At 38.4% G+C, this 27384-nt stretch overlaps 3 protein-coding genes across 5 annotated transcripts; 1 reads left to right on the top strand and 2 right to left on the bottom strand.

Moving 5' to 3' along the window:
* Positions 1-753: 753 nt before the first annotated feature.
* Positions 754-7743, bottom strand: LOC130710100 (probable E3 ubiquitin ligase SUD1). 2 transcript variants are annotated; one of them, XM_057559256.1, is made up of 9 exons: positions 7218-7743; positions 6150-6842; positions 4289-5056; positions 4002-4213; positions 3556-3906; positions 3134-3294; positions 2888-3051; positions 2635-2781; positions 754-1676 (listed from the first exon to the last, which is right to left on the bottom strand). In XM_057559256.1, the coding sequence occupies exons 1-9, from the start codon at positions 7581-7583 to the stop codon at positions 1173-1175; spliced, it is 3366 nt and encodes a 1121-aa protein (XP_057415239.1). In that variant the 5' UTR covers positions 7584-7743; the 3' UTR covers positions 754-1172. The 2 variants fall into 2 exon arrangements, with proteins under 2 accessions (XP_057415239.1, XP_057415240.1); XM_057559257.1 differs by having other exon boundaries at positions 3134-3291.
* A 3728-nt stretch (positions 7744-11471) lies between these two features.
* LOC130715968 (filament-like plant protein 7) lies at positions 11472-18570 on the top strand. Of its 2 annotated transcripts, none has more exons than XM_057566132.1 (6): positions 11472-11655; positions 14209-14321; positions 14536-14683; positions 15114-17328; positions 17436-17496; positions 17802-18570. In XM_057566132.1, the coding sequence occupies exons 2-6, from the start codon at positions 14220-14222 to the stop codon at positions 18288-18290; spliced, it is 3015 nt and encodes a 1004-aa protein (XP_057422115.1). In that variant the 5' UTR covers positions 11472-11655; positions 14209-14219; the 3' UTR covers positions 18291-18570. The 2 variants fall into 2 exon arrangements, with proteins under 2 accessions (XP_057422115.1, XP_057422116.1); XM_057566133.1 differs by having other exon boundaries at positions 14163-14321.
* A 4026-nt stretch (positions 18571-22596) lies between these two features.
* LOC130715969 (40S ribosomal protein S16) lies at positions 22597-23301 on the bottom strand. Its single transcript, XM_057566134.1, has one exon. The coding sequence runs from the start codon at positions 23212-23214 to the stop codon at positions 22792-22794; it is 423 nt and encodes a 140-aa protein (XP_057422117.1). The 5' UTR covers positions 23215-23301; the 3' UTR covers positions 22597-22791.
* Positions 23302-27384: the final 4083 nt, after the last annotated feature.

The following is a 27384-nucleotide window of genomic DNA, read 5'->3' as shown; positions in this document are numbered from 1 at the left end:
AATACCCTGAGGGTCGCTTAACAATGACGTGGCAGGATTTAATTGAAAAACTGGATACTTTGGATATAAGCGACTGAACTTAAGTTTTGCCCATTAAGAAACACCCTCCCAAAAATATCTTTAGTACATACCTCACATAACTAGAAAAGACAAAAAAAAACATTAAATTTAATTACAAATAAATCAAATTAATTGTAGATAAATCTCATCCCTAAACTTGAGGGATTGATATCAGAATTTAACAATATTGTATGCTTATTTGATGGTAATTAGGTTGCTCAAGTCTTATATGCCTTCCCCTTCAACATGTTTCTTGGTTCAACTATGTTATTAGCCATATCCTGAACCAAACACATTTCCTCAATTGTTAATCCCCCAACATATGCTTGACCCACTAATGTGTATACTCTTTCATAATGAGGAAGGCCACATTGCACTTTCAACTTCCAACCTCCCTACGTTCAAAAAAAACCCTCCAACCTCCCTCATTCCTAGGTTTCCTCTTAAAGAACACTCACATTTACTACTTCCATAGTTCCACTGTTTTACATTTCAACATTTTCTACAATAATAAATCTAATTTTGAACATTCATGAGCTCAGTCAATCTAATTTTTAACATATACACCATGCCTCGTGCAACACCACAATCCAGAGACTACTTTGAGATATGAAACAAGTGATCAAACCGATTGCACTTAACACGCACTCCAGCCACTGGTGTTAAACTTGTAATGGGGAATTAGGTCATTTGAATCAGATCACAAATTCAGGTCTCATTGCCACTATTGAATGCCAGCAAAATTTAGACACTCAAACACTGATAATTAACAAAAAAATTACCATAATTTAAGGATAACTATTTACTTCACAATTAAGTGATTACGAGTTTCTCAGACTGACTATCCACCATGCACCCCGCTTCACTCTTCCACAAAAGAATTCAAAAAAAAAAAAAAAAAAACTCTACAACTTTTTTCATCATCCTCCTATTAACTAAATTATTGAACAAGTAGCATGCACAAACTATTTTATCTTTGACAGCAGTACAGTTGTCATGACAAGAGGAGTTACAACTATCCAACACAGTGGAATAGAGTATGCATCAGCGATTATGCCAGCCTCAGGCTGAACAACCTAAAGAGTCTCCTTCCTTCCTACCTGAAACATAACTCAGCCTGCCTGTTGATTTATGCGCCTAAACCGTAGTCCAACATCTGCATCACGATCTTGTTGAATTAGAGTTGAATCTCTTAATATAGTATCCTGCAACCCACTGGAAGTTTCTGCTTCATTTGCCTTCTCAACATGTTCTCCGAAGTTATGCAACCTCCGGCCAATGAGATACCGGTCATCACGAATTGAATTGTGGAGATTTGTGAACCAGACATGAAATCTCTTGGCACAGAAGCACACAAAACTGAAACAGAGGCATCCTATCCATGCAAACCTGTAGACAGCAGAATTCACCACCAAGGGGTATCCCAGCACTGGGAACACACCTCTGGCCAAAACGTAAGGTACACACAATGCTGTCAGTAGTTTCATTATGATTGGAAGTACAATCTCCCGAAGGACCCAGAGACCTTGCAGCCTGGAGAAACCATCCTCTCTCACCCTCTCAAATTTTACGCGCCAACTTTCATCCATGAGAGGCATCATGTGGTCCAACATAACCTAATCAAAGAACCAAGTCAATACTGGAAAAATAGTAAATGAATTCAGTTAACTCAGTTGCACAACAATTATTGAGGACATAGATAATCCATTTACAAACGGGGCATAAATCAAAGAACATCGACTAAGATAAGGGAGAGGCAAAAAATATAAACACCGTATTAGTCAGATATGAAAAGGTCTGGTAATTTTTTCTTCCTTATACTGTTTTGTCAGCTAAATGAAAATCTCTCATCTGAAAACTGTAGATAGTAAGAAACTAAGATCAGAGTTCAACAAGTAAATGAGTAAAACATTCCCTGATTATTATTCCTAGTAAGCACAGTGAGACTTTCCGTTTTAATAAATTCATTTATATCCAAATCATAATCACTCCTAGCTTCTTACTTATCTATCAAAAATCTTCATTCATTATTCACCAACCCGCCAATTGATCCTCGAAGAAGTTCATAACACCCTTTGATGTAAAAAGAAGAAAAATAAAAAAAGAATCGAGAAGTTATATTTTACAGCAACCAAGCCTTATCTCGGCAAACAGGATTAGTTGCTTGGATCAAACAATAGCATTGGGATTATATACAGCCTATTCAATGCTTTGATGCCAACAATTACATTATTAGTGTCAGGGCCACGTTAAAGAGGGTTGTCTCGGAGTCAGCAAGCATCTATCTAATACAATACAAAGCAACAGAATCAAGAAACTCGATTCACTATCAAGGAGTTTTATGGACAAAACTGCAGCAGAATATACATTTGCTAGTTACTTGAGTGCAGCAGAATACCCGAATTTCTAAAGCAAGAAAAAGGAGCTTTGCAACATATCATTCCCAAATAATTTATATATCTTGATTCTTGAAGCATTTAAACTAGCTGATAATGGTTTCACTCATGCAGGAATCAAAGCCAAGCAACAAAAGTTTAACAATGGAAATGCTCATAATAAACAAAGGAAACTCACCAATCTAGTCCATATCTTGAGAAATATAAGGCCTAATGCCCAGTCCTGATAAAGGAGGAACACTGGACTTTCATCCACCGGAACTCTCATTGGCACAATGACCAAAAGCTCAAAGAGAAGCCCAATTAGCACTGGGATGACAAATATCTGAAACAATAAAACACAGGTTGACCACCCAAAAGAAAATACAAACCAATCCATAATCAAAAAGGTCGTTTTTGTTAACAATTTCAGCAATTAGAATCATCCTTACCCATATAGATAAAAGTGCAGAGCTCTTCACAACAATGGAGCACCACTTCCATACTTGGCCCAGCAAAACTGAAATCCTTCTTTTTCTAATTTGGTCAAGGGAATATCTAAGTCCAGCAACAGCAGTCCAGATTACATAGCTTCCAATGATGAACGCGTACAGATCTAACAAAAGAAATAGCCTTATAAACACATTCAGAGTTATGAAGCACACTGACAAAAGAAACTAGTTCAATCAATCATGTACCATTGCACTTAATTCCATGAGTTATAGGAAGACGAGGAATGGAGTTGAAAAGTGCCCGTCCAAATGAAATTGGTATAACTATCAGGGCAGAGTTGAAGACAAGGAGAGTCATCCAAGCAATCACCAGTAGAAGAACAATGCGAAGAACGAAGGCATAACTGCTATAGTCAAATAGAAAATATTTAATCAGATGGTGACAGAGTAACACTAAAACATGCAAATATAAAGAAACTGATGACTCCAACTAGACTTTTCAATACAACACATAATGGAAAGGCAACAAACCATGAAACCAAAATCTGATCCTACCCTCATCCTCAAGCATAGACAAAAGTGTAATATAACTAGAATTATAGAAGTGCAATATTGAGTAATTCATAAATCAAAATTGTACGATTTCAATATGTAAGTAAGGAACTCACTCAGAATCAGATTGCTCATCATTATCATAATCCTCTCCAGCATTCAGTTCTCCTTCTGCATTCAAATCATCGCCTGCAAATGGAACCATACCCTGATCATGCACCCCTGCTTGTACTATCTGTAGCCTTTCCTGCCTAGCAGGCTCCCCGTTTCCATTTTCTTGATTACCATTATCATCTGGTTTAGGCAGTAAGAAATCAGTTAAACCAAGAGCCCAACCAACTGCCGTAAACCAGTAGCGAAGTAGGGATTTAATAGTTGTCCTCAATTTAAAATGCTCAATAGCGAATGGAATACAGATCTGAAAGAGAAGCATGTCAGCAGGAATTTCGGTGAATGGATCAGATACCCTGCAAAAAATGAACATATTCAATGTTAACAACAGTGACAGAGAGTTCGGTATATTCTGAAGAAACTACTAAAACTGCTTGAGTGGCTAGCTTACGATATGTCAAGTGGGAAAATGGATGGTGCCATCCGCATGGCAAGTTTGACCGGCAAAAATACCAGCATGACAATCAAACTCCCATAAACTGCAACAGATAACAGAACCCTGCGAGCATGTTTGTGCACAGGATCATCTATCAGATCGCGGAATGGATTGTAGTTTGGATCAGCAGGATCCCGAAGGAAGTACAAAACTCCATTACGCAAAACCTGCAATTTGAAACAAATAAGCATGACACTGGATAGAGAAACAGCTTTAAAATCATTTAGAGTGAGAAAAGTTACCCCTCTAAGAAGGCTGACAAATATGCTTATTTGTAGCATGTACACAATTCCTACAACCCAATGAACCAATGAGCTTGCTAAAGGAGACGCAGAGAAGAACTGAACTCTGTGCACCATTGTTTTACCAAACATCTGTATGGTACAAACATCAAGCCACCACCCACACATAAGTGGAAATACCCCAAGTTCAATGACTAAAAGGAAAGCAACTTTCACCATGGTCATCAAATGCCTCATTGCTGCCAAAAACTGCCTAAAGAGAGATGGAATTGTCTCTGCTATTGAAGCGATACCATAAAACCTTCCCAGGGTCAAGGGTTCACCCTTTGTGTAACGAATTAAAGCAACAATGCCAAAGTAACAGAAAATGAGAGTCAAGATGAAAATATATCCAATAGCAAGAGTAGTAACATCAGAAAGCCTAGAAGTTCCAATAGACCCTCCTTTCAAGAGATCAGCTGAAACAGATGCACTTATGTTGTTTGACATTTCACTCAATCCACTGGCATTCACTTTCAGCATTTCTGCAACCTGACCAATTGATCCACTTTCTTGAGTTTCAGATGACAAATTTTTCACAGCTGTTAGAGCATTTTTTAAAGTAATATTTGCTAGGGAAAGAGATGAGTCCGTAGGTTGAACCACTGCTGACAGCACAGGACCACCAGCAGCTGAGAAGACCCAGGAAAGATAATGGAGTATGATGCGGCCCAGTGAGAAGGGCACAAAGATGACAACACCAAGGAAAATCATATTACTTGCAAGAACCTGCATAGAGAACAAACTATTCAATTTCTAAATAATAAATTTCCTCAATAGCAAGTTTTTTCATCAAAGGAAAAAACACACTAAGACTTCCATACAATTTTATTCAGAATAGGTTACAGTTCACAAAACGTGAGAGGTTTTTTTATCTGTAGATTGACCAATGAATATGAGGAAGTGACCAATCACCTAGCGATATACTCATCTTCAGTTAATGATTACACAATTCACACAATAAGTGAAGCAGTTGTATCAAATATCAATAGAATGAAATAAAAATAAGTGAGATACTCATGCTTTGGTTAATGATGAAAAATTTATCCCACAATCAATTTTCCAGAAACAAAACACTGAGGATCATGCAACTATAAACCCCTAATGAAATTTTACAAGCACACGCGTTGAATATATTTTTCAAAGTGGAAATAACATTTTCATCAGATTATACTATATGCGATCTTTCCATTCACATGGAATGATAGAAGTTCATTAATCAAATATGCATCTCATCCATCACTCAAAAAAGACTAAGATCCTGTTTAGAAATACAGCATAAATAATGTTTAGACAATAGGGCTTGTCTACTGCCACCAATGCAATCTAAATACGCTTAAGAGTGTTTGGATAGACACATACAGAAACAGTAATTGAATAATGGAATTTGGTAATTTAAAGAGATGAACTACGTAAAAATATTATAAATAGAACTTTAAGTTTTGAAAAAGGCGTCGGCAAGTTCAATTTCTGTTAATCAAAATAAGCCCAAAGCAGCTTAAATTGGTGTCAAAAAGCTCTGTCAAGGTGCTCATTCAAACAGAACCAAGGTATTCTTTAAGTTCTTAAAAATGGGGCCTAAAAAAAATAAAGCACATCATAAGTTTAAAAACATAAACTACAAAAACTAGCAGCCAGTCAGGATCAGGATTAAATGGTCGTTAATTACAACTGAACACAGCAAAGAAGTAGCATGCCATGATGAGCTTGGTTTCACCAAGGCCAGCTTACCCAATATTTATATAGAGATGCAGCTTACCCAGTAACATTGTAATAAAGGAATAACGAAACTCAATTTAAAAACAAAAATTGATAGTCTTACAGTAAAGGCATTTTCAACCAAATGAAAAACTGGACCCTGCATGCCAACAAGTTCGTCAAAGGGTACATCTTCAGCTCCATCAGCATCGTCCAGACCATCAAACATCTGCTCAACATGAGCCTCCAGACGTGCTGCTTGCATCTCCCACCGTGCAGCCACATTTTCAGCATTTCTTCTAATTACTTGACCAGCTCCTGCAATTCCTTGTGCTCCACCAGCATCCTCACCGTTCCCATCACCATTAATATTACGATTGGCTTGTCCAGGAGGTCTTCTAGCGATTCGAGCGCCATTTCTGTCCACTTCATCTTCTCTATCAGCATCCTGTCCCCCAATTTCTCTCAAATGCCTGAAGTAATCTCTCAAGGAAGTGGCCCCAAGAAAGATGAAGACTATGCTCGCAGAAAGTAGGAAACCATGGAGGCAATCAGTCAGAATAACTGCTGTTGATAAATGGCTCAAGAATAACCTCTGGGCTTCACCTAAACTCCTCACAAACGCTAACCGCCATATCCAGAACGTTATGAAAGGTATAATCAAGAGCCACACAGATAGCACAAAACTCAGACGCAAAAAGAATTGCAGAACATGGCAGGCCTTCATTGCCATTCCAACCACAAACTCTTGAAAAGGTAACCTAGCTGGCGCATTCTCAGCATAAACAGGAGAGAACGAGAACGCATGCTTACAAACCTGTACACCATGTGAAGCACATTTAGGAATAAAACCGAAACCTCTCAAATACAATCAAAGTATTGGGGTAAGTTTAGCCTAGTACTGAACATAGTATATGCATAGCTTCGAAAACAAAATCAAACTTTAAGCTTAGAATTCCAATAATACACACTACAACAAGGACAAGAGTGCTTATTTTTCTTCCCTTCTAATTTCTACTGAGCAGTTCAAAATTGCTAGCTCAATTCATCATATACAAAGTCCATTTAGATAAGATTAATCCCCAACTATAAACGATTCGGATCAGAAATTCAATGAAAATAGAACTGATAATTGAATATTTCTAAAAACGATTAATCCAAACAGTGAGCACATGAAAGAGGAGGGTAAAACCTCGCATTGGCGAGCATTGCTGTGATTAAGCCACTGGAGAAGACAATCTTGATGCACAAACTTGATACTCCCGCTGCACGCACAAGGATACCGGAGGGGATTTTCGGCATCTCCAGGGTTTCGGCATATCCGGCACACGTCCTCTTCATCCTCCTCATCGTCGTATTTAGCAGCAGGCGGCGGCGCGGTCGTGGCAGTCGTCGCCGTCACCGACGAGGTCGCATCGATCTCCTTTCCCTTGGAACCACGCGGCGACGAAGCGGAAGAAGAGGAGGAAGAAGGCGACGACGACGGAGAGGTCGCGAGGGTTTGGGCGGCGGTAGGGCTTCCGTCAAGGGAAGGCGGTGGCTCGTGAGCGATCTCCATACCGAGCCGACCAGGGAGCGAGTCGGCGGTGGTGGTGGTGGTGGCGGTGACTCAGGGAGCGAGACGGTGGAAGGAGAGAGAGAATGATGGATGATCGGAGATTGGGTATTTCCGGGAATGCCCTCGATGGAGGATTTATATGACACGAGGGTGTTTGGGGATTGGTGACGTATATGGTGGTGCATGCGGGTTTTTGGATGACGTGGAGGCGTATGTGTGATTTGTGTGCTGTAATGGTAACTGTACCTGCCTGCACCTCTATCTAGTAGTAACATTTTTTGCGGTGGTTACTTTTATCCCCAACAAAACAAACAAACACAGGTATTTTTCTTAAGAATCACATTAAACAAAATTTTATATATAAAAATAATAATATACTATTAGGGGTAGTTTTGAACATGAAAGACGCGTATGTAGCAATTTAAGTTCATTGTCCCCGTAGAATATCTCAAGTGGTAGGAGTTGAGGGACATATGAGTTGGGGTAGGGAGAGGTCCAGTGATCGATTCATGGTGAATGCAATTTATCTTTCTGATGTACCAAAAAAGCAATTTAAGTTCATTGTGATTTATTTGAAAAAAATTCATCACAATTCCCCTAGTTTGCATATTGTTTGGTTGAAGGAAAATGGAGGGGAGAATTTTTTTTTAACTTACCTTGTTTGGAGGAGGTCAAGACCTCTCATAAATCATAACTTAACTTTGTGTCTCCTCACTTTAATCATAACTTAACCTTGTGTCTCCTCCAAAAGTGAGAGTTGGAGAGAAATAGAAGCAGAACATTTTATTGGATAAAATTGTTCTTTGCAATTAATGTATTTTGCTATTAATGATATCAGTTACGATACGTTGGATTGGGATTCCTAAGCCGATGTGGGGACCTCCTATTCCACCTGCCCCACAATTAAGAGAACCTAAACCTCGACTATTACTTCAACCTAAACTCCAACTTGTTAAATTTTTTTCTTTCAAACTATTACACATCTTTTACTCTTTCTCCACACACAAACTATGTTCTTTTATCTCACATCGCACACTCAATTTCTTAAAAACATCTCATGTTATAAATTTTAACTCTTCATTGACATTCCTTTAAAACGTCCCCATCACTCTTCTCTTCCCTTTTTTTTGTCTTTTCTCAAACTCATGCGAAAGCGTTCCTATACATAATACGTGAACTATAAGAGTATAAACGCAGAAAATGGATAATCAACATAAGACACGCAAATATACATAATTGTCATGCAAAATAAAAGCTAGACCATAACTAGCTCATGACAATCAAATAGAGTAGCAAGTCATAAGTCATCAAGTAATCATCAGATAGTCATCAAGATCATAAATAAGATAAAGTAGTCATAACCACAACCAAAAGTAACACTAAACATGGTCAGACATAACTCCTACCACCCTCTCTGCCATCGCTCCTCTCCATAGCTGAGCTAACAACACTAGGTGTACCCTCCACCGTGATGGGGACTCTAACAGTGCCAGATATCGATCTCTCCCTGGTAAACATGGTCTGATATGCACATGCATCACCAGTTCTCCTTGAAGAACACACTATTCCTAGTTGTGGTCATATGCCTAAGGCCACTGTTGGCAGGAACTGGAGAATCATGTAAGGCAACTGGCTCAAATGCTAGGGGTGGAATATAGTTGTTGGTGCAGGGAGAGCTAGGGTGGTATGTCCTGATCTGTATAATAGGGATTAAAAGCTCGGGTTGAAAATAGAAAGAAAATGATCTAGCCATAGCTATTGGATATCTTGGAGACATAGAGTACGGTTGTTGGTACCAAAACAGACTTATACCTACAAATCTACAATAACTTTTGATTGAGTCAATCTCACAATTAAACAGAACCACAAAGTTAGCAAGAATTGTGTTCTCGCAACAATCTAGGGATCCTAGATCTAGGGTTTTTCACAATCGCTTATGAATAAAAGAGAGAACTCGTCTTATTGACTTGGGGGACTAGCTTTTTATAATGGGGCTAAACCCAAATCGTAAGCTATTACATCATGCACGGGCTTTGTAATTGGCTAAAGGGCCACGCGTCAGGTCTGGCCCAGACAATAACGACACACCCTAGACCCTTAACAAGGACTCACCTTGTGGCCTAAATACCTTGAAAGGGGTTGGGGTACTAGCTTTAGGGCGTGGCGCTCTAGCCAGTCCACATGCCCACAAGGCGCCGAGTCTGAAGCATGAAGATGAAGTGTGTCTTTATTCTAGCTCGTCAAGTCTTCCTTCCTCCAGTTCATATTGCACCCTTAGACCTTGAAGGAGCTTGGGCACCAGTTTCGGAGTGTAGCACCCTAGCCAGTCCGCATGCCCAAAAGGTGTCAAGTCTAAACCATGAAGGCGAAGTATGTCTTTATTCTAGCTAAAAAATGGACACTCAAGGTTGAGGGAATGGTTTAATGGAGCCTTATGGTGGGCGCCAAAAAGTTCTCGCAATGACCTAGCGATCCGAGATCTAAGGTTTTGCACAACTGTTTATGAATAAAAGAGAGAACCAATCTTATTGAATCGGGGGCAATCATTTTATAGTGAGGCTAAAATCTAATCCTAAACTATGACATCATGAGCCTTATAATTTCCTAAAGAGTCACGCATTAGGAGGCACATACCATAATGACTCACCCTAGACCTCTAGCAATGACTCACCTTGTGGCCTATAAACCTTGGAAGGGGTTCGGGTGCCAGCTTTAGGGCGTGGTGCCCTAGCTAGTCCAAGTAGTCTCCATTGATAGCAAAGCCATGACCAATATCCCTGTTAGTATCTAAAATAAAATAGGTGCGAGAGTGAGATACAAAACAACATGAACATAAACAACATATAGTGAACTCAAGAGATAAATCAAGCTAAATTAATTATACACTAAAGTTCTCATATATCAACCTTGCACATAAATAAGCATGCCACATACAACACAATATAAGTCAAAACCTTGCATGAAATTAAAATGCAATAATTGTAGGTGCAAATTGCAAATGAAAGTCTCACATACAAGTGACTTTTATTTAATTAACTCTTCTCATTTTTTCATAATATATAACTTTCAAATCTTTAGGGTGTGTTTGGGAAAGCATCTTAATTAAACGCTCATAATTGATAAGTGCTTATTGCATAAACGCTTATTCATAAGTTATTTTAAAATATGTTAAAGAAGCATAAACTCTTTTTCATAAGTTATTCTGAATAATTTGAGAAAATAAGTTCAAAACAACTTATATGTTAATATTTTTTTTGAAATTTAATTTTTTTATAATAATGATTAAAAAGAATTAAACTAAAATTAAAAATAGATTTTTTCTTGTGATTTTTTTTACTTTTATAATGAAAATAAGACTCAGAAATTAAACTAAAAGTAAAATGAGTAATGATTCATTCACATTTCGCATTCTCTTTTATCTTATTACATATTTTTCTTTCTATTTCTCTCTACATTTTCTGTCACATTAAATATCATATCACTTATTTCTCTATTTTCTTTTCATATTTGTTCGAGATGGATAAGAAGTGGAAGAAAACATTATTCAATCAAAACAAAGGAAGAAATGAAAATTTAAAGGTCAAATTAGGTGTTCACATTGACATTTAAAATCATGGTTTTGGTGGCTTTGATGCAAAAGCAAATACATCAGTGGGTGTGGGTCTCTCACATGTCTTTTCTCCTCGATCTTCTATCCCAACACTGTATCTTTACCATTTAAGGTCAATTTGCAACCTATGCTTTTAGTTAGTGTTACTTATATATCACTCCATTAACATTCACATTTATAAAAATGTGGTTGCTTTTTATTATTTTATTCAACTTTTTGCAACACCAAATCATTCGTGAAACTTTTTAATAGGGTAACATATAACCAGAATTTCTACAGCTGTCGGTGGAGAGGGTGAGTATCCTATGACGCAATATCCGTTGGCGTTTTTCCCATAACTTCATCTGCCATTTCTTTTCACTTTAGTCTCCAAGTTCCATTAGTGGCCAGCTCAAGTGTTCATTCTGACTCAGTAACCTTGCAGTGCCTTTTTTAAGCCTTGTTGATGCTACGTTTTTCCAGGTACTATAGCAACTCCTCTCAGTGCATTTGACCTTTTACTCTGTTTTCCCTTCCATTAGTAGCTAATAGCTGTTGTCATTAACTCATTATCTCATTATATTTTCTGCTGGTGGTTTTCCATGCTCTTCATCCTCAATCAATTTCCTGATGTTAAAGTTTTAACATACAAGTATATATACATAGCGTAGGTAACTTCAAATTTTCAGCTCAAAGCAAGAAAATGCATATATACCGTTTTTTAAGGACCATAATTTGGGTGTGTAATAGTCAGATGCAGAGGATTCACAACATATGTAAGCTGTAAGGCATGGACTTCATTTTCTTTACCTAAAAAAGGTTGATCACAAGCTTTAATTAGAAGTTTGAAGTAATTGAAGTGCTATGCACTAATAAATATACAGTCAATTAGGCATAACATATTGAATTGAAGAAGCATATATGTAGGTGATACTCCACATGAAAACTTGTACATACTGGTCAAAAGATGATGTGAAAACTAAACTAAACCAACCAATTAAATTAAATGAACATCTCTGGTAGTGTGAGTGGCGTGAGATATTTAACACGATTCTCATGAATGGGACCACAGATGTTCGGTTTCCTACTTCAGGTGGTCAAGATGCAATGCAAGTATAGGTGGCTAACCAGGGCGGAGTAGCTGCATAGAGACCCATATGATAGCTGAAGAAACATTAATTTGGATAGCAGACAAATGACCACAATTTTTTAATTTAATAATCTATTTTTTATTTAGATTAATCTTAACCATTAATTGTAAAATATCAATATTAGCCATAATTGTGTATGAGGGGCGGTAGAGAACATGTGCTGCATGCAGAGAGTCCTGAACACTAAACCATACATATTTTGTATTTCGAAGGATTTTTTAGTTCATTTCCATTCCATTTCGGTCTATCAACTTAGGTAGATTAAGTAACATTTGCTTAGGGTATAAAGGTAACAGAGTAACTTTTAACAGCTCGGTATTTTCTACGGTGATAATTTTTAGAAATTAAACTTTTGGAATAATTAGTTGTGGTACTTACTCAACAACTTAAACTTTTGGAATAATTGATTGTTTGACATGGTATTAAGAACAGGTTCAATCTTTGACCTATGTCATCAGTACTATTCCGTTGTGTTCATCAAATTGGAACTCCGTTATGTTTTCGATTTTCAAACCGAAAGCAACCACCACTACATGTGAGGCCACGCACTGCAACTCGCCCCCACCCATAGTCGTCCTCCTAACATTCCAACAAAGCAAGTCATACAGGCTTGTGAGACTCAGAAGAATGAATTGACAAAAGACTCGGACAAAAGAAGTAGAAGTCTAACAACTGATGACGTTCCAATGAGTACAAGTCTAGGCAAAGCAAGTTGGGTCACCAACAACTATCTTTCACTCTACGTGTGAATCACACACGTTGTCTCCTCCTCTCTCGCTCTCTTCTCTCATTCTGCGCAACTCTCTGTTTCGTCCTCCTCCAACCTCTTGTTCCACAATCACTTTCTCACCGTGATAATGATGCCCTAGCTGTGAGCTCCTGCCAGCATGAGCACCACCGTGTACATAGGCCCACCGCCGTTCGAGAACCTTTTCCTAGGACTCTAGCGACAACGAGGTTATTTTCTCCTTCGTTCTCGGCAACAACAAGAGGTCGCATCTTTTCCCTGGTGAATCACCACATGGAGATCACACCCCAATGGGTTTTAACGAGGTTGAACTTGCATGCATGCTTTTCTCTCACTCACACCTACACTCTTCTTCTCCTTGGAAATAACAGTGATCTTTCTTATTTTTCTCCTCTTTTCTATGACAATGACGACGAGGTTATTTTCTCCTTCGTTCGCGGCAGCGACACAAGGCCACATCTTTTCTCCGGTGAATCACCACATGGAGATCAAACCCCAAAGGGTTTCAACGAGGTTGAACTCGCCTATACTTCTCTCTCACTCACACCTACACTCTTCTTCTCTTTGGCAATAACAGTGGTATCTCTTATTTTTCTTCCCCTTTCTATGACAATGACAATGGTGACGCACTCTCATTAGTTTTTCTTTTTTCTTTGCCTAAGGAACAGAAGAATGATTTTATATCATTATTTTTAAGAGTGTCATTCTTGTATCCCTTAAGAGCTTAAACTTTTGAGATAATTGGTTGTTTCACATCATCAATTATTCAAAGTATATTGGGTGATTTGGGTAGAAAAAAACTAGACACATTGACCGAACTTTGGCCTGGGTCACGAGGCCATTGTAGGTAGTTACCGGACGGTCCAAATATGAGTGGAACTGTAGGCTTGCAAAATGCTTCAAATGATAGATAAGATGTCAGTGGAACTGTTTATTGATAATGGAGTATCTCTTGCTAATGTTCAAATTCATGATTCTGTAGTCTGTACCAGCATTTCTTTGATTTGGCTTCTTGGTCACTTATTGATTTTTCTTTTACAACCATACATAGAAACTAATAATGCAATAACAGAAATTTTCATCACTGACAGATATTTGTATAGTAGCATGAAGTTTTCTCTTTTTGTTGTTGAATAGCACCTGAAATCATGAACCACAAGCCATGGCCTTGGAGTAAAAGATCCATAGAGAAGACAACCTTGGCAATGGACCAAGTTATCATCAGTCCCTCTAGAAGCATTGAAAAAGAGGTAGTCAAAGCTTTAGTTCACTCATTTTCATATGCTGCTATTTTCTTTCCTCATTTTATCTTGTTCTTCCATTTCCTGGAAACCAAAACCTGTTTATGATCATCTTCCATGTTTGGCCAAAATGTTGATACATGATAGTTCTCCTCAACAGAGCTGAATTCACATCAGACATATTTGACCTGCTTAATATACTGACAGTACTAAATTTTATCAGGTACTCAAACTTTCAACAGATAAGGAAACTGAATTAGAAAGATCATCAAAAAGTCTAAACGAGAAGTTGGCAACAGTCCTCCTTGATCCTCCTGTTGGAGAGGACTCTTTAGCAAAACATGCCCAAAGGTCCCAACATGAAATTGGAGGTTGGTATCTTACTGTTACATGTTCCTTCTCCCACGCTTTCTTCTTAGAAATATAAATAAAATCATTCATGTGTCTTCATCCAAGAGCTTAAGCTTTTGGGATAATTAGTTCAGGACATGGTATCATAGCCTCTATGACCAAGTGGTGCAGAGCTTAATCCTTGTTGCCCCATTATTCTAATAACAAAATTGAATTTCAGCGCATGATAGGTGAGCATGTGAATTGTCCATGCTTCAAGCCCAATTGGCTTTTGCAACTTGCGTGAGTGGCATATTAGAAATATAATATAAAATCATATAAATGTATTCACCAAACAGCTTAGGTTTTTATGATATAACTGGTTCATGAAACTTCTCTTGGGGGTTTCCTTTTAAATAAATGCTTTCTGAGGCACACTCATTTTTCTTTTTTTGGCATACAATTTGGTAGAAGTGGAATCTGCTAAGGATTTGGATAAAGCAGTACCTGCTGAAAGTGTTACTCCTCTAGATGCAGTGTTGGATGGACCTTTGCAGCAATTAAGCCATGTTCAAGAAGAACAAGAGCAAAAGTTGTGTGGTTCCATTCAAAAGACATCAAAAGAGCATGAGAAGATTCAGAAAGAGTTGGAAGAGAAGTTGAGAGAAGCAAGTAAAAGAATAGATGACTTAACTACTGAGAACACTCATCTAACTAATGCCTTACTTTCCAAAGACAAAGCCATTGGGGACATGCTTAGATGTAAACAAGAAGCTGATGCTGAGTTCAGAACACTGATGGCAAGGTTAGATTCCACAGAAAAAGAAAACGCATTTCTGAGATATGAATTTCACATGCTAGAGAAGGAACTCGAGATTCGAAAGGAAGCAATGGAGTATAGCAGATATCATGCAGAAGAATCACATAATAAGTATCTTTTGAGTTCTCAGAAAGCCTCAAACTTAGAAGCTGAGTGTGAAAGACTACGTCTCCGGCTGCAGAAAAGACCTCATGGAACTAGTTTGGTGAATCTAAAGAATGACGTTGGAATGATGAAAAGAGAAACAGATATGAGAAGAAGAAAGTCAAATCCTACTAGGGATTTGATTTACAAAAACAATTATGAAGTGTCTGAAAAGAGTACCGGCTTGATGATCAAACGTTTGCAAGATATGGATGAGGAGAACAAGGCTCTCAAGAAAATTTTAACCAAGAAAAACTCTGAACTGGATTCTTCAAGATTTATGTATGCTGAAACAGCTTCCAGATTATCACAGGCAGAGATTCTGCTTAGAAAATTTTCAGAAACTCAGAAGAAGTCCATGGAGCTAGCAAGGTGTTATCATCCCACATCAGGTGAACTTCCTCTAATCACAAAATTTGACATTTCTAGTATTGATGATGAGGCTATCTCTTCCAGATCCTGGGCGAATGATCCTACTTCAGAATTTGAACAATTTAGAACTGCAGAGGCTAAAAATCACAAGAGTAGTAAATCCATAGAACTTTCAGACATTCATTTCATGGATGATTTTGTTGAGATGGAGAAACGAGCTATCGTTTCTGTCGATATGCCTAAAAGAGAATACTGCTCCAATGTCAGTGGGAGGGAGCTAGTGCCAGTTGAACAAGATCAAGGCCTCAGTGGGAGGAAACAGGAGATTCAATTCAAACATCCAACAACTGAAAAATCATTTGACTGGCTTCAGATTGTCTTGAATGCAATCTTGGAGGAGAAACGCGTCACAAAAAGAAGTCTCGATGAACTGTTTGACGACATAAAAATTGCTTTGGGTTACATAAAGCACTCAACTGCTTGTGAATCTGATGTAATTCAAAAATCAGTCCATAGAATTATCAAGCTCATTGAAAGAATTGCTCCTAAGTCATTTATCTGTAACAATGGTCCAAATTGCTTGGAGGAGAATCAGAATTCAGACATAGCTCAATCACCAATATCCAAAGAGTACCTTGTTCATGTTCTCCAGTGGAAGGTTTCAGACTTGAATCCTCTTCTGCATCAACTTGTCCATACCTGCAAAGACTTATTAACGGGGAGAGCTGATTTTGGAAACTTCATTGAGGAAGTAGCATTTGCTTTGGACTGGAGTATTAATAACACTGCCAACTCAACAAATGCTTCAATTGCAAGGGATAAGATCAAGAAGCATTTTATCTGTCATCTATCACAAAATGAAAATGAAAATAATGAAATAGATGTTGATGATAAACATGCTTTTCACTCGCCTTCAGTTGCATATCCAGATGATCAGGGTGGACTTTTCAACACAAAGCAAAATCAATATGATCTCCTTCAAGAAATTAGAAAATTAAAAGATGACCTGAGGAACACAGAATCTTCAAAGAAAGACTTGGAAGTGAAGCTGCTGGCAGTAACTGATGAGAGTCAGAACTTGACAAAACAATGTCAAGAAGCACAAAATAGCATCAAAGGTTTAGAATCAGAAATAGAGACCTTAAAAGAATCCAAAGCCTTAATTGAAGATCAGATTGAAAAAGAAAAGATGATAAATGAAGATCTTGATACACAGTTTACAATAGCTCAGGCCAAGTTAAATGACATCTTTCAAAAGTTTTCATCCTTAGAAGTTGAGTTAGAGGTTAAGAAGAACTCGTTTGAGGACTTGGAAGCAACTTGTCTTGAGCTTCAACTCCAGCTGGAAAGGTAAGAAAATGTCTCTGCTCTGTTTTAGTTTCATGTCTTTTGCAATTCTTTTTTCTTGGTCAATGAATCTGATTTTGAGAACATGAAAAAAAAAACAAATTTAACAGCATTGCAAAGAAGGAATCTCCAACATCTGGCAGATGCGAAATGGAAAAGATTCATCAAACTGTAAGACAATGCTCTCTATCTTGAACTGGTATCGTGGACTATATATGGTTGCAGTTATGTCGTGGAGTTGTGGACAAATGTGAACTAATGCAGCCGCAATTGCGACCGCGATGCCGTTGCAAGGACTCAAAAACCCTTTATGCTGCGGTCGCAATTGCAATTGCGGTTGCGGACCGCAATTTAAAACCCTGATAATCGCTGCTCTTTACGTTACAATGGCATATCAATTGTTTTCATTATCAATTTTACTTCTACTTGCTTTGAAGCAAACACTTGGTTAATGAATCTCAACATCATAAATTCAGGGGTGGGAGATCACAACAGCTTCATCAAAGTTAACTGAGTGCCAAGAAACCATTCTAAACCTTGGGAAGCAACTCAAGGCACTAGCTTCATCTAGTGAAGTAGCACTTCTTGACAGGGTTGTCTCTGCAACTAGTACTATGGCCAATCCAACTCAGAAGAAGAACTTGACCAAACGATGCTCTTTGCTCAATCAAATGCAAGCTGAGGGTGATGATAAAGCAGACAGAAGTGAAGAATGTAAAAATATTAAAGGTGCGCAGAGGCCACCCCTACTTCTACCTGAAAAAAGTGCTTTGCAAACTCCTCATATCATGGTTAATGCACCAGAAACAAGTATTCATTCAGAGCAAAATAATAAAAGCAGTGCTATTGGATCTCTGGCAGTTGTGCCGTGTAAAAAACGAGGAGGCTTTGATTTACTGAGGAAGCTGCTGTTTAGACGAAAGAAAGGGCATGTTAAAAGGACCAAGTTTTTAGCCTTAGCATGACAAAGAATGGAAATAAAACCTGGTAAAATAATGGTCTTGAAGAGAAGCACAAGCTCAGAAGCTTCTGCTATCGGTCACATTATGTTTGAATCTAGTGCCTGTTGGATTTTTTATGTAACATGCTTTTTATGTTTTATTTGTTGGCAATGGCTTCTTTGATTGGAGATGATTGAGGTTCAGGTTTGAGACCCAGTGAGAGGTTTGTTATTGTAAATATTGCTGGTGTAAATAAACACATTGCTTTGTTGGTGTTTGAGATTAGCCGTGAATTTTACTTGCATGATCTTGTAACTTTATACAATTGGATAGCGAAAAAGAATACAATAATGCAAGTTATATGACTTGTCAAATATTGTACACCATAAAATGAATCATTTTCAAAGTGTATTTCATCTACTTTAAGATACTAGTAACCCACATCTTTTGCTGGTAAGGGGAGGGAAGCACAGCATACAAATAGGTGCCATTACCATACATAGTCCCTCCTACATTGCCTAAAGTTATAACCAACCAACCAATCCATTTGTGGGATCAATACCAATGTACTACTACTAATTAATCTGATATACTCAGGATTCCATGCATCCTTTAACTTCCTAGGGAAAAATGAGTCATATACCCAAACTTAAACCAATCTTAATTTGAGCAAAAGATCATTAGGCACTATTCCAACTTCAGTACATTTATACACAGACAACAACATCTTGATTTTTCCACGAGAGATGTAACAAATCAATTCCCAACAACACATCTAGAGATAAGCAAACCAGATTGCAGTAGCTAAAACACACACAACAAAGAAGCTTACAATTTGCGATTAAGAATGGCTTGAAGTGTATATTTTTTTGGCATAATCTTGTAAGGAATTTTTCAGGTGACAGCATAATAATAAAATCGGATTCCAAAACACATAAAAGAGTGCGCATAAGCAACAGAATAATAAAACTAAAAACTAGATTTATGTGATACTTGCATCAATATGTAAATAACAAGCTCCTTTAAAATAACATAATATCTGATAATGAAAAATTAAAAGATAAAGAGAGTCTGAACTTGACAAAACAATACGTGCACTGCACTGGTACCTTGCATATCTCATGATCTGCACAATGCGACTCCCCATGGCTCCCATGTTCCACCTTTTGCGGTGACAAAGTGGCTAACAATGAGTCAAACTATTTGGTTCATTGCGTAGGGAATTGATTCTGGTGCCATTCCCTTTAATTACTTATTATTTTTTCAAAAAATTAACAGCATTGCAAAGAAGGAATGTCCAACATCTAGCAGATGCGAAATGAAAAAGATTCATCAAACTGTAAGACAATGCTCTCTTTCTTGAATTGGTATTGTGGACTATATGGTTGCGCTGTTGGGGTTATGTTACAGAGTTGTGGACAAATGTGAATTGATGCAGCCACAATTGCACTTGCGATACATTTGTGGGGACAAAAAACCCTTTATGTTGCGGCCGCATTTGCAGTTGCGGACCACAATTTAGAAACCTGATAATCGCAGCTCTTTACGTTACAATGGCATATCAATTGTTTTCATTAACAATTTTTCTTCTATTTCCTTTGAAGCAAACACTTGGTTAATGAATCTCGACCAAAAATTCAGGGCTGGGAGATCACAACAACTTCATCAAAGTTAGCTGAGTGTCAAGAAACCATTCTCAACCTTGGGAAACAACTCAACGCACTAGCTTCATCTAGTGAAGTAGCACTTTTTGACAGGGTTGTCTCTGCAACTAGTATTATGGCCAATCCAACCCAAAAGAAGAATATGACCAAACGATGCTCTATGCTCAATCAAATGCAAGCTGAGAAAGATCATTAAGCAAGGACCAATAAATCTTTCCAAATTGAAGAGTGTAGAAATATTGAAGGTACGCAGAGGCCACCCTTTCTTCTACCTGAAAAAAGTGCTTTGCAAACTCCTCATATCATGGTTAATGGACCTGAAACAAGTTTCACTTCAGAGCAAAATAATAAAAGCAATGTTATATGATCCCTGGAAATTGTACCGTGTAAAGAAGAGGAGGCTTTGATTTACCGAGGAAGCTGCTGTTTAGACGAAAGAGAGGGAGGTGTAAAGGCACCAAGTTTTTAGCCGTAGCATGACTGAAAATGGAAATAAAACCTGGTAAAATAATGGTTTTGAAGAGAAAGTCAGGCTCAACAATACTGTTATCTATCCTATATCATCTTTGAACTTAGTACCTGAATGATTTTTATGTCTTATTGGTTGGCAATAGCTTCTTTGATTGGAGATGATTGAGGTTCAGATTTGAGACCCAGAGAGTGAGAGGTTTGTTATTGTATTTTTGGTGTTTTGAGATTAAACTGGGAGTTTTGCTTGCAGTCTTGCACTATAGCTTAGCTATATATAATTTAATAGCAGAAAAGAATACAATTATGAACGCAGAGGCTGGCAAGGTATATGACATGTCAAATAACGGACACCATCAAACGATGTTATAAGTGCATCGAAATGAGCCTCTTCAGCTTCTTAAATAGAGACTATCGGCTGTTTGTGTTCAACCGAAAACTCTTTTTAAAAGAACGAGTGTTTTCATTGCCCGGATCAGAGAGAAAAAGTTACCAAACACAAGCTCAAATTTGTTTACTAGCATCAATCTACAAATTCAATCACATAGTTTCACTTTTTCTAACAATAATCTAAGTAGTTCACCAAAAATCATATTGAAGTAAAACTCAATAGGAGCATGAAATTGTACTTTTTCAAATCGAGGAATGCAAACCAAATACACCTTGAAGAGAATGGTATCTTTCATAAGATAATTATTATTTTTTGAATGTAAAAAGGAAGCAATTTGAGAGATTTTAACTAAAAACATTTCCCAAATTTGGTAGTATAGTTTAGATTTTAGAATAATTCATATTAATTTGCTAAGCGTGACAAGGGAGAAGGCTACAATTACAAGACCATGAATTTCATACAAAAATAGTCAAGCTAGAGAGTGGCTCTGATCCTGAATGACTACGATAGGTCAGTTCCATGTGTATAGTAAATTTCAATTGTAAATTAAAAATAAATTCTTCACTCAGCTTTTGTTATTAAAATTGTATGGCATGGGGAAATAGGAGAGGATGGTGAAAATGGTAAAAAGAGAATAGTATTGAAAAATTAGGTATATCTATTCCAGTAAAAAAAGCACAAACATGGAAATATTTTCAGTAGTGAATCATTTTGAAAGCACAACTGTACAAGACCATGTATTTTCATCCTAAATAAGAGTCGAGCTAAAGTAGCTCAGGCATAAAATGAATCAAGCTCAGTTCCATGAAATTAATAAATTTCAATGCTAGATTAAAATTGAATGCTTCACTCATGAGGAAACTGGAGAGGGTGGTGAAAATGGTAAAAAAATATGAAAGGGGAATACTTTGAAAAAATTAGGAACAGAACTATCAGCATTGGACACATGTATATCTATTCCAGTAAACAGCAGCACAAAACTTGAAAATAATTTCAATAGTGAATCATTTCCAAAGTGTATTTCATCTACTTTCAGATACTAGTAACCCACAACTTTTGCCAGTATGGGAAGGAAAGCACAGCATGCAAATTAGGTGTCATATACCTACAATCTATGACCAACCAACCAATCCATTTGTAGGATCAGTACCAATGTCCTACTAATTAATCTGATATACTCAGGATTCCATCCTTTAACTTCCTAGGGAAGAAATGAGTAATCCCCAAACTTAAACCCGATCTTAATTTGAGCAAAAGAGCATTCAGCACTATTCCAACTTCAGTAAATTTATACCTAGACACAAAAAATCCATGTGAAATCTTAAATACTCCGATAAACATCATCTTCAATTTGCCCCACAGAGCATCTATGCCCGACTACTAATTAATCTGATATACTCAGGATTCCATCCTTTAACTTCCTAGGGAAGAAATGAGTCATATCCACAAACTTAAACCCAATCTTAATTTGAGCAAAAGATCATTCGGCACTATTCCAACATCAGTAAATTTATACCCAGACACAAAAAATCCTCGAGAAATCTAAAATACTCTGATAAACATCATCGTCAATTCATCCACCAGAGCCGTATCTATGCCCGGCAACACATCCAACGATATGCAAAACAGATTGTAGTAGCTAAAACACACCCAACAAATAAACAAGCTTACAATTTGCAAGTAAGAATGGTTTGAAGTGTGTATTGTTTTGGCATAATATTGCAAGGAATTTTCAATTTCACATGTAACAGCATAACAATAAAATAAAATTACAAAACACATCATAGAAAGCGCATAATCAACAGAATAATAAAACTAAAAACTAGATTAATGTGATCCTTGCATCAATATCTAAATAACAAAATCCTTTAAAATAACACAATATCTGATAATCAAAACAAAACTACGCATGAAGAACAAAAGTTTTCCACAGCACAAAACATGAACCGAAATCTGAAACAAACCACCAAAAAAAACACTTCCCTCCTCTGTTTCTTCTTCTTCAACGGTAAGACTTCTGGAACCTGGAGCGAGCACCACGACCACCAAACTTCTTCGGCTCACAGCGCCTAGGATCAGCAACAAGCAAGGTCCTATCGTAACGGATCAGAATATCCTTGATCTCCTTCTTGCTCTGTTCATCAACATACTTCTGGTAGAAAGCAACAAGCGCCTTCGCAATGCTCTGACGAATGGCGTAAATCTGCGAGGTGTGTCCTCCGCCCTTGACGCGGATGCGCATGTCGACGCCGGCGAAGCGGCTCTTCCCCAAGAGGAGGATGGGCTCGAAGGCCTTGAATCGGAGAATCTCCGGTTCGATAAGCTCGATTGGGGAGCCGTTGATCTTGATCAAGCCACGGCCGCGCTTGCAGTAGGTCACCGCCACCGCGTTTTTCTTGCGGCCGAAACACTGAACTTGCTCCATCGTTCTCTCTCGCTCTCGCCTCTCACAGTGAAACCCTAATTTTGTGTTGTGGTGAGTGAGAGATTCACAGAGGCTTGTGAGTTTATGAGGGAATTAGGGTTTTTCATAGCATTTCTGGAGTTATGGGCTTTGACATACGATTATGGGCTTTCACATTTGTTTTGTATTTTTCAACATAGGACAAGCCCAACTCAAATTGAAACTCATTTGTTGACAAAAAAAAATGGTTGTCGATTTATAAATATTTGAACTAACTTTTAAAATAATTTATTCACAAGGACAAAAAACAGAAATATTCACTAAAAATAATTTTAGTTTTTTTTTTTTGGTGTTAATCCTCACAGTTGGGTAGGTGTGAGACCAGTCCCTCACGTCACGGTTAGCGAACTAAGCGATAATTGTAGGGGGTTGACCAATGAGTTTTTTTCATTTACAAGATATGGGAATCGAATGCGCTAAGAGGAGTTTATGACTCCAATCTTTGTAAGACCATCTGTAGAACAATTATCTTCACGTTGAATGTGTTCAAACTCCACTTCTCAAATAAGAAGAACTAAAGACTTTATACTCCTCAACATAGCACTTTACTGGTGCAACAAATCGGCCTCCTACATAAGGAGACTAATAGCCAACTAGGAATCTGAGAAAACAATAATTGTGCAAATACCAGCCTTCTTGCAAAGTAACAACCTGTAACACCCCGATTTCGGTGGCGTCACTTTAGTAACCAAAAGTAAACTTAATGCGGAAAAACGTGAATATTTTTTTTTGATAATAACTAAGACAAGACTGAATTAAATAAAACCCAAATGCGAAAAGTAATAAAACTAATATACAATATATAAACAGCCCCCGCTGTAAGTAACAACCTCGTCACGAGTAACCTCCAGTGACGGAAAGAAAAGTGCAATGCCCGTAGGCAATATATACAAACCAAATGAAAAGGGTGAAGTGCCCGCAACACCATCCCTCAAAACTGAGAATCAGCTGACCCAATGGCCTGAAAATAAGACCTCCTAAGTCCAACCAACTCTCTGTGATTCCCGTAAGGAAACCACACAAAAAGCTATAGGCGGATCTACCCTGTCCCCTAAGTAACAAATGAAGCAAGACTGTCAGAGCTAAAACTCTACTCCTACACTAATCCTAACTCGAGGAGCTCATACCAACACTCAAAACTATGTGCTAGCATGATCGTCGTCTGAATCAGAATCCAGAACGACCAAGTCTATCAACCCTATCCGTCCTCCCCTCGCTCCTGCAACGCTCTCCGATGCTGGACTCACGGGCTTAGGGCCCGAACCCTGATCATCAATGATCGCAACGGAGGGTGCACTAGACCCTGCCGAAGGCACTCCCACTGGAATCTCCTCTGAGGGATCCTCCTCCTCTGAAGATGACGGTGGCGGCGGTGCTCCTCCAAGACCTGGTCCACAGTGAACGCCCGGTGGCAAGTTGAAGCTGATAGAGCATCGCCTCAACACTCCTGACCTCAAGAGTCCTCCACTATCCACGTGGTCCTCCATGATACGCCCCGAATACGTCGCTCGGTGGCTCGCGGGGTCAACCACCCACGACCCGGGGTCGTCCTGGTCGATCATCTCGTACCTAATCCCCCCCGAAGGGTGGACCATTGCGAACCAATCCGCAATGTTCATCTGACAAAAGGCGTTGTCCGCCAAAACACACACAGAAGACGCGAGGGTCAACTCTAAAGAACTATGTAGATAATAAACCCAATAGGTACAAATAATATATAGCCACTTAGGCTTATAACTAGAGATATCATTCCTAGGGTTGCATGTTCCACCAAATCATAATGACAATAATAACATTTAGCATGTTCCAAGTAAGTTTATCAAATAGCAACCACACTCATCAACTAAGTCAGTATGCATGTTGCGTGATATGTATGCAGGTTAACCCAGTCAACCAATATGCAATCCGGAAACGGATGGGCATCAAAACGGATCAATCCTAGCACCAGCAACGGTGGGACCATTTCTGCCCGCGTGCCTCTTACACCAAGCAAAGGTATGGACAACAACGAGTCAATCCTAGCACCAGCAACGGTGGGACCATTTCCGCTCGCGTGCCTCTGGGATGGACATCAACGGATCAATCCTAGCACCAGCAACGGTGGGACCATTTCCGCCCGCGTGTCTCTTACACCAAACCAAGGTAGCCAGATCAGCCGTAACCCGTAGGTCTGCCATTTCGGTCTGCTACAAGAGACGTCTACAAACGCTCTTTCACGGCATTCCGGGTCTTATGACCATTTTGGAAACCGACGAGGTCCAGAGTACGTCATGTGTTAATACCTCATTAATGTTGCATGTATGCAAAATGATTAGTCAAACAACGTCTCCGTCCTCACTCGACACGTCGCCACGTGTTCTAGGGAAGTTAAAGTCTCTAAAAGCTTACCCTAAGGTAAAGTCGATTCTGCGACAAAAGACACACTTCACAACACACATCGCTGCTCCAACAGCACAAGAGTATCACATACTCGGGAACTAACGGTTCCCCGGACATATCCCCAGGATAGCCCAACAACATCGCTGCTCCAACAGCACAACAACCAACGCTGCTCCAACAGCACAACAACCAACGCTGCTCCAACAGCACAACAACAACAGACTCAACACTTGGATCCGACGACACTTCTCGTTTTCCAAACTATGATTTTCATCCAAAGCCTCCTTTCGAGATTATTACCCTTACTTAAAGATTTAGAGGTTGTTTAATGTCTTATGAATTTTCTTTTCAAAATAATATCATTTTTAGTCTTATCGCAATTCCTATAAGTTCTCGGGATCTTCGAATCCCCAAATGACTCCAGAGAATGTCTCGATCCATAAACCCTATACAAGGCCCGAACCTCGTTCGTCCTATCAAACTTTCTCAAAACTCTCAAAATAAAATCGGCATGACCTGCCCGCTATTCTCACCATTCAGAATCTCAGATTTTCAGTGTAAAGCATATTTAAATCATCACAATCAACAACATGTCATATATCAATAAATCGCATCATAAACACTTAGCACTTAGCATATAAAGCATGCACCACACATCCTAGATTACCCACATAGCACATAGCATGTAAGTCAATCTTCAAAAACATTCAGTAGATGAATCATCTACATTGTCAGCCGAAGCCTCAGAAAACATTTTCAATCACACACAATCTCAGTGCATAAACAGTAAACAATGTCGAAATATCGACCCTAGGCATTAACTAGAGATTCAGTGAGAAGCCCTCACCTGAAAGTTCTCCAGCAAAAACTTCAAACTCTTCTTCACAAGCAAGGTGTTGATCCTCAGGAAATTCCTCAAAATCACCTTTAGAACAAAACCACAAAAATCAATCAGAATCTATCGGAAACTAAGCTATCGATACTTACTAAGGTTACTCGAAGTAATCTATACTCTAAGGTACGATAATCTAGCGCGAAAAGACAAGTTTTCGGAAAAGGAAATTTCCTCCTCCCCCCTTATAGCTCTCGGCCACTATAGGTAATTGTAGGGTTCGATTTTTCTTCGATCAAACTTGGTTCCTATGCTTTCATAAGCCGTAACTAAGGGTATTCTGAACTCGGAAAAATTATCGGATCAAAAACTGTCGCAGGGGTATTTTGGTCATGATTTTTAACTTAGGATTTTCAAAACTGAAATCCCAAAAATAAAATTTTGCAGGGACGTCACCAACGACGTTTATGACAACTAATCCTACTAGCACTAAGCTAAGGCGATAGTTTTCAGCCTAGAGGTTGGAACTTTACTCAAAAACTACATAAAATGGGTATTTTAGGTTCAAATTGATTCCGGCGGAATTCCGGCGACATAACGGAAAATCTAATCCGGCAGAAGTGATCTTGGGCATACATAGAAGAGGTTTAGAATCAGAAATGAAAGATTCAGGATAGTTTTGCAAAAACCCATAAACTATCCGCTCAGAAAACTCTACAGAAAAGCTATGGAAAAAGCGATCGGAGGTAAGGGTTAGCGACTATACCTCGAAACCTTGAAGTAGCAACTGATTGATCGACGATCAAGCAAACGATGAAGAAAAACTCTTCTTCCTTCTTCCTTGTTCTTGGCCGCGGTTTAGAGGAGAGAAAATGGAGGAAAATTGTGTTTTTTCTTCCTTTGTTTGCTATATATAGAAG

Source organism: Lotus japonicus, chromosome 4, assembly GCF_012489685.1.
Source record: "Lotus japonicus ecotype B-129 chromosome 4, LjGifu_v1.2".
Classification (NCBI taxonomy): domain Eukaryota; kingdom Viridiplantae; phylum Streptophyta; class Magnoliopsida; order Fabales; family Fabaceae; genus Lotus; species Lotus japonicus.
Note: the sequence above shows the minus strand (reverse complement) of the source record. Positions and strands in the feature narration are given on the sequence as shown.